The sequence below is a fragment of the Notothenia coriiceps genome, unplaced genomic scaffold (genome assembly GCF_000735185.1).
Source record: "Notothenia coriiceps isolate Sejong01 unplaced genomic scaffold, NC01 NC01_scaffold00008054, whole genome shotgun sequence".
Lineage (NCBI taxonomy): Eukaryota > Metazoa > Chordata > Actinopteri > Perciformes > Nototheniidae > Notothenia > Notothenia coriiceps.
The window spans coordinates 19,577-27,797 of NW_011340755.1; the positions used below are offsets into that span (position 1 = coordinate 19,577).

Sequence of the window (8,221 nt, forward strand, 5' to 3'; positions counted from 1 at the left end):
CACCTTGGATAAGGGGGCCAAGCTTTGCAATCTTGGGCCTCTAAGTCAACAGGTGGATGAGGATAATTGAATCAGATGTGTCTGGAGTCTGAGGCCCGGAGATCAAAGCAGTGGCAAGTCAGGCCAGAGCTACACACACACACACATGCAGAGGCGCACACACACTCAGAAGAAAATGAGAACACCATGTAGAGCCTCAAAAGCTGCAGCTCGGCTGATTAAAGCAGCCTGACATCCATACCCCCGCCTGACCTCCAGGTGCAGAGCCAGTGGGCCTGGGTCTCAGCCTCGGGCACCCTCAGGAAGGCAGTCTGACCTTGGGGGACAAACATCTCTGCCCCTGCACCTAAAGCCACCTGGAGGCAAGATCAGTGGAGACCGTTTGGCCTGTGAGCGAGACACGCGAGGCGTTTTTACCGGAATCAATGGCTGACTGTTGTAAAAAGCAAAGACAATGTTATTGTCGCACTCAAAAAAAAGAAAGGGAGGGAGAGAGGAAAGGGGGGTTAAAAGATTTCATATGTGGACAAAAAGCACACACATGGAGGACAGAAGTCAGAGACAAGAGGAAAACAAGGAAAGAAAGAAAGCCTTAAAGAGGCTGCTAACAATGAGGAGGGTAATATAAATAGATAAGGCCAGAATTAAACTTTAGCAGTGAACCTGAGACGAGAAGTGCTAATCAAAAACATGTCAAAACCCCAACCACTGTTATCGTTATCACAATCTGTCCCTTTTGGCATCAGAAGATGGAGAGTACGTGTCACCAAAGCTGTTTCCTATCATCTGTTCCCGACACCCGCTGACTGCTCTAGCTTCACAACAGCATTCCTCTGCCCGAATAGCTGCCATAGACAAAGCAGTGGCTCTATCTTGTGGCTAAATAAGGAACAGCATAACAACACTGGAATGCATGGTGGAATTCGCTCGGGGCATTTCAGCCTAATAAGGATAGATGATGTTTAAACAACACGCACACATAACAACACATGCACTCCTGATTGAAATAGAAATAATAACTCAAAACATCTTTAAATCCACCCATCTTTTCCTGGTTATCTGGAAACTTGAATTGGACCATTACACAAGCTAAAATAAGCCCTGTCCATCACCTGACTAATGGCGAGAGAGACAGAGATCAAACGTTGCCACATCATAGGGAGTCAGACGAGTTCCTTCCATTTAATCTTATCTAAATGAGAGAGACACATAAAAGGACTCTTGGCCCGGCTAATTTTCTTCATCAGGACGTTAGCCTGTGATCTGAGCGTCTTTCATGGTTTGATCCGAATCACTCTGCTGTGCTTAAAACCTCTCTATCCTCACCCTATAAAGCACAGGGGAGGAAGGGAAGTCCCATGTTTCAAATTGAAAGACTCTTTTGGTTGAAAAAAAAAAAAAGGGTCAGTAATAATGTCACAACTATCTCACTGCTAGAAACCTATTATTTATGAAACTATAAAAATAAAAGCATAATCATGTTTATTTAACACTCAAGTGTGTTAAGCATGCTGCCATTTTGAATGTAGTCACTTTTAATGGAAGGAAGTGAAAAAATTGATTTTTAATTTGTTCTGGGACACAGGCTAGATAATGTGAGTTAAAAAGTGTGAGAAATATTTTAACACTAGTTCTAATGATGAGTTTCTAAGAATCAAATATTCTATAACACCGAGAGTACGAATTTGAATTTCATTTGGCAGCAGACGGCATGTTCTCTTTTATTACACAGTGCCCTGGTGGATATTAAGCTCTCTTTACATTTACAGCGCTCTCTTTTTAATATGCTAATGAGCATTTCAAGCCACTGGGCTCCGGTTTGCCTTTCCCTGTTAATTAGAATGAAAAACCCTGAGCCATTACCAACATCACTTTGTCAAGCGCCTGCACCGCCTGCAGTCAGAGGAAATATCCCTGAGCCAACTAGGATGATTTAGGGAAGAATGTTAAAAAGTGTTCAAATGTGTGTGTGTGCACACGATTATATGCGTTTTTTATATTCATTCGTGCATGTGTGCCTGAGTAGCACTTTGAGTCAAGTGTTTTTTAAATGAAGCAGTACATTTTTTAATCCAAAAATACTATTTAGCAGCTCATACAAGAATAGAAACAAGATAATGAGCTATCCTTATTCTCTGTGTTCCCCTCTCCTCTGTGGGGGTTTCACCTCAGGTTCAACAACTAGGACACTTTAAAGAAGAAAATAACAGAGATATGGAAATAGAATAGAAGCGGTTCTCACCCTCTCATGCTGTTTTGACATGGATTACTATGAAAAGTCAGAATGGACAGTTGAAGCAGACTGATGCAAGAACTAGGCAACGTCTTCGCTTTTTCAGATAGTGCTGCAGAGCAAATACGATCAGTCACGTAAGCTGTGTGTATTCAGCTTCAAAGTCGAGCTCAATTTCCGTATAAAACAACATTGAGTACTTAGATAAATATTATATGTGTCATATGTAGCATCTTTTATATCTGTTCAAAGTGTGAAGTGCTGTTAAGTCACCAGCTGGAGAGCTATTTTAAATACACTTTAGTTGTGCAGGAACTACAAACCGTACTGGAATGGGGACGTTTTAAATGTGCCAGGACCTCTCACTGCAATTGTGATAAATTCCACTTAAAAAACTAATATTGCTGATAACTGATTGAAGTGATGAGATGATATAATGGAGCCATTGTTTGGAGCCAACTGTCGCTCTGCTTCTCACCGTTAGAAGGGACTCCAGACTGCAATCTGCTTCACTAATGAATTGAAGAATTACATGAATCACCTAATAAAAGGTTACTTCTACCTGTAGGCTGTACTGTCATCCAACTGGCATGTGTGCTACCGACAGCCAGGGCTGCTCGATTATGGCAAAAAACACAATTATTTTGGTCAATAATTGATATCACGATTATTAAATACGATTATTCATTGGCTTTGAAAACATCCATTTATTGAACTTTAAAACAAATACAAATAATAATTTGAACAGTATCTTTTTAACTGTTGATTACCCTGAACGTATAATTCAACTGAAAAACCAATACAAAAATAAATAAAATAAATGATACATTTATATTTAAATTTAAATAAATAATATCAAAATAATAAATACCAATAAAGAAGATCAACGAATATTTTGGAGCGCACTTCCACAAGCTGCTAAACATATATTAATATGATAAATACAAATAAATTAGACCAAAATAAATTAGATTAAATATGTTGCAGTGCACTGTCACAACCTAGCAAAGCAAAATAATCGTTTTTTTTCGATTATGTTGTTTTCGTAATTGTGGCAGGCCAAAATAGTAATTGCGATTAAAATACGATTAATTGCACAGCCCTACCGACGGCAGCCTATTTGTATTACTCTACTCAATAAAATTGAAAGAAGGTTATTATGATCCGGAAACATAACGTAGACGTTGCACCATCTGTTTTAAAAGGATGATAGGCTTTCATGGATGTGTTGAAACAAATACCAATTGTTTGGTACCAAACAGGTGACAAGTACGCATCTTTGGTCCACACATCCTTTCAGTTTACAATTCCATACGATGAATGATGAGTTTCAAAAGAGGCACGATATTTCTTAAAGGCTCAATATGTGTTAAAATACAATTCAGTATTGTGGCATTCCAATAGTACTCTACAGGCTTAACAAAACATAAATATTTGGTCATCTGCAAATCACACAATGATCCTTTTACATTTATTTTTCAATGATGAGAAAATAATAATGCAAAGATGACGAATCCCTCCCATACTTAAATTCCAATATCTGTCAAAATAATTTCAATTAGTGATTTTTTCCCAATGGTGCAGCCCTAGTGGAACAGTACCTGTTACGAGCTGTGATGGGTGTGGAGCTGGTTCTGTCCTTCAGCAGACTGGCAGCCAAAGAGTCATCAGTGTGGCCTCCAAGCTCTCCTGTCAACCAATCAGGCAGCTCCGCTCTGCTGTGACCGCGCAGAGGTTCATCAAAGTAGATCGACTTGGATGCAAATGAAAAGACATCAGATGAAAACTAGGTTAAATAAGCCAATAAGTATTTGCAATCTGTTGCAATTGTATTCAATGAGTTGCAAACTGCATGAGATTTAAGCAGATTAAATGAAACCATTGAAAATACAAGCTTTTTGAAGTTCAATATTTTCAATGAAGAATAAGCTCAACTTTATGTTTTATTTAGCACCTTTCATTCAAACATGCTGCCAAAAGTGCTTGACAAAACAAGGGGAAAAAAATAAACTACATACTTATTACATACTACATACCTATAATTTCTTATGATGTCTATTCTAGAATGGGAGCAACAGTAATTTAGGGATCATTAAGGTTCCTGATAATGGTTGTGAAATGAGATTCTAATTAAGCCAGTTTAAAATCACTCCCAAGAATGTGATCTTTGATTTGATCCCAAACATTGGGTGCCATTTTTGTCTTGCTGCTTTTTCTTCGTTAAGATCAGAAAGACAGGCAATGTGGACATGGAGTGAGTCTTACTACAGCAGCCGAGCTGACGGCAATACAGCAATTATTTTTGTTTCAATGATGCAGTAACTCGAGTCTTACCATGTAGGTAGGGAGTGTCTTGAGGCTGCCAGGCTCTGGTTTGCAGGTGAAAGGCCGATCCAGGGCCCCTCTTTTGAGCATTTGAAGGAGCAAACGGGCATGCATGTTGCGGTTCTTACGACCGGTCAAACCTGAACCACAGCTGGCCGGGTCACACAGCTTCTTTATCCATGTGACACATCGCTGCCGCTCTGTGGTCAATGAGAGAGAAAGAGGGACAGAGGCAACAATGCCACAGGTAAGTAAATACATAAATATCTGTTAGATATTCAACTTCTTCCTGGGAATTGTCTTATGACATACATTTGCTTAGAAAAGTACAAAAAAGAGCCAATCATTAAGTTTGCATTATCAGCAGAGGTGGAAGAAGTACTTAGATCCTGTACTTAAATAAAATTAGAACAACCAACATGTTGGAATACTCTGTTAAGTAAAAGTTGTGCAATCAAAATGTTACTCAAGAAAAGTCATAAAGTATTAGCATCAAAATATACTTAAAGTACCAAAAGTAAAAGTATTAATTATGCAGATCGGCCAATTTCAGAATAATGTTAATGTTATGATTTGATTATAATTATTAATGCATTCATGATTAGAGGGTTATTAAAGATGGTAAAGATACACCTAATTGTAACACAATTTTGCAAAGTTACATTTGCAAAGTTACTTAAGGTATTAAATAAATGAAAGGTACACAATTTACCTCTGAATTGTAGTGGGGTAGAAGTACAAAGTAGCAACACATACATTCTCAAGTAAAGTGCAGGTCTCCACAAAATTGTACTTCAGTACAGTACTTGACTAAATCTTCTTAGTTACTTTACACCACTGATCATCAGTGATGTTTACACTTTGTGTAGTGAAGTGAAAAGAGATGAAATGTAATCTCACCTGTCTTGCTGGGGTGTTTAAGGACATATGGCTTCATGTCAAGCAGAAAATGGTCAAACTCAGTATCCAGCCATTCCCATGAGTCCTCATATTTGCTCATGGTGTCCTGAGGAGGAAATATGTAAACAAGAGTTAATACAAGTAACTCAACAATACGTTACTAACTTAGGTAGCGATGCATTTGTTAGCTAGATACATGGGATTGTTAGCAGCAAAACAGAGTGGAGATATAGCTAGTTAAAAGACGGGTATGTTAACATCTTGTCCCTTAATTATAGCACAAGGTAACATGACAACCACTTAATCACTAGTGTTGACAAACTAGCTAACGTTAACACATCTTAGTTATTGAGGCAGTGATGCATTAGCAAACAGGCTAAAGCAAAGCCGTAAACCGCTTGTGTGGTGAGGTTTTGTCCAACCTCTGGGAACGGATACACGAAACGCTAAGGATGGCACATTGTTTATGATAATGTTTAGTAAGGAGTAAAAAACGACTTACTTTTAACACTGATTTAGCCGCTCAAAATGGTTCAAAAACGTTAGCGTCCTCACTTTACGCCACATCCGGTTTCCGTGGAGACACAGCGTCTCCTTGTTACCATAGAAACTGCACCACTTTTTAATTTTACTCTCCCCATGTGTGTCCTGTTGAAGCTAGTTTTTTTTTACTGTTAGTTATTTCTTGAAATGACTAGTTTTACGGCAAATTAGACGACACTATGCTATTCCTGCCAAACACATTAAGCTTTTTGATTTGCCCGTTTAAACAAAAAAAGACTCAACTCTAAGCCCCTGCAACATTAAATCCATACAGATGAATAGTTATAGTTGCTTCTCTGAGTCTGTTGTCCATCTGATACCTGAGATGACTCTTCAGCATGTTCAAAACACGCAATGCCGTTTAGGTCCACAAGATGGCGCCCATCAGCCTTCAGTTTGTGGGATGGTCAGCAACGGATGGATGAAATTGACGACTTGGTTTAATTGTCACTGAAATATATAAAGCCTACATATAGCATTTTTTGTATGACACCTCACAAAATATACCAATCTATTAGACAACTTACTGAACCCTCATGATGTGTTTAGGTGCAACAAACTTGATACACCCTTATGTGGTTAATTGTGCTTTGTAATTGAAGGGGAATGTTCCCACAGCACGTGAAGGCAGACTTCATCGACGTCACTTTGAATGAAAAATAAGCGCTCAGCTGTGGAGCAGTCAGAGGGAGGCGTGCGGTCTGTCAGCCTGCACACACACCAGAGCTGTGTCGAGACAAGGACTCCACATAAATCGGTCGGGTAAACAAGTTGTGGTTGTGCAGTTTTTGTTTTGCTTGACCCCCATTATGGCTGACCATCTTCTACATTACAATGACTCGGCTAGTGTTGGGAACCGATTCGCCCGCAAAGGTGCTTTGCGGCAGAAAAACGTGTATGAAGTGAAAAACCACAAATTTACTGCGAGGTTTTTCAAGCAGCCGACGTTCTGCAGCCATTGTAAAGACTTCATATGGTAAGCATCCATAAAACACTGTCTTGCCATTTTTAACTATTAGGAATGCTTTGAGATTCTTTAAGTTTAACGGTAACAACCGTCATGTTATTCGAGTATGCAGAAAACTGAAAGTTCTTTTTTTGAAGGCTGTAGACAGATCACAATTAGTTTCAAATTACTGACCAGTTGAAATGGAATTTGTTGCTGAACAATGCCCATCTAATATTACTTTTTGATTTGTGTTGCAGGGGATTTGGAAAACAAGGATTTCAATGCCAAGGTAAACCACTTGCATGTGTATTTTGGTACATTTGTTACCAGCAGATTCAGATACCAGTGAAGCAGGATGTCACAATTTGGCTTTTTAACCAAACAGTATCCCTGAACATATCAGAAAAGTTGAGGGTGCTCGATAAACAGTTGTCTTGTTTAATACATTTTCTTTTTAAATATACACTCTCAATTTAGCCATCTGATAGGGTGTCAAGTGATTTCAAGAGGAAAAACTGGAGGATGCATATCAAATCAGACATGAAAATAGAGCCCACACAGCAAGAAATGTAAAGTTTTAAAAGTTGTATTTTGTTTCTTTGGGAGGACATCACATTCTGCAAGCATGAAAGCAGGTGTTAATATTTGAAAGACAGTCATCTTTGAAATGTCAAGGTCTCAAACATGTACCTGCAACTTCCAATTCAAAAATCCATGTTGGTTACCATTTGGTCCTGAAAGGGAAACGTTAGTTATCAGGTATTGGTTTAAACAGGCATTTAGGAGAATGAAGTTTGAAGCTGTGCACATACCTTGGAGAGTACCTGGTGTTGGATTGTTGATACTTTGCTCGCTGGTAGCTGTTTCTGGACTGGTTTATATAGCTTTGAGCGAATGGTTCACTCACTCTCTGGGGAGCAAACGCTATTCTGGGGCTAAAAACTGGTTTTGGCATCTTTCCATAATTTAGCTTTGCAGGTTTGGCTCTTTCATTGGTTGGGTTATTGGGGAATGAGGGCCCTTTTGGTGGTGGAGCAGATCCTGTTGAAGTCCCCTGGCCCGCAACTAGACCATACCCTCCTGCAGTATTGGAAGTATCAATATTCTCAGATGGATATTGAAAGACGTCTTCAAATACAAGATGAGGGATGTTCATTGAGCCACTTTCACGGGAGCCAAGGTTGATGTTAGCCAAACTAGAACCATTGCTTGCTGGCTTAGGCTGCCACGACTCAACGCTTGGAATCTTTACAACATTGGATTTGGAAGAT

At 39.1% G+C, this 8,221-nt stretch overlaps 1 protein-coding gene and 1 long non-coding RNA gene across 2 annotated transcripts in view; both read right to left on the reverse strand.

The window, feature by feature from the left end:
- LOC104944443 (centrosomal protein of 112 kDa-like) overlaps window positions 1-6,022 on the reverse strand; it is a gene marked incomplete at its 3' end in the record, with an annotated part of 24,870 nt that extends 18,848 nt beyond the window's left edge. The window contains exons 1-4 of the mRNA XM_010769974.1: window positions 5,961-6,022; window positions 5,459-5,564; window positions 4,568-4,758; window positions 3,835-3,986 (exon numbers count right to left, since the gene is read on the reverse strand). Coding sequence (XP_010768276.1) covers window positions 3,835-3,986; window positions 4,568-4,758; window positions 5,459-5,558 — 443 coding nt within the window. The remainder of the gene's footprint in view (window positions 1-3,834; window positions 3,987-4,567; window positions 4,759-5,458; window positions 5,565-5,960) is intronic.
- Window positions 6,023-7,515: 1,493 nt separating this feature from the next.
- On the reverse strand, window positions 7,516-8,215 carry LOC104944442 (uncharacterized). The gene is made up of 3 exons (XR_798227.1): window positions 7,763-8,215; window positions 7,641-7,684; window positions 7,516-7,567 (listed from the first exon to the last, which is right to left on the reverse strand). It is a non-coding gene; the product is annotated as an uncharacterized lncRNA (long non-coding RNA).
- Window positions 8,216-8,221: the final 6 nt, after the last annotated feature.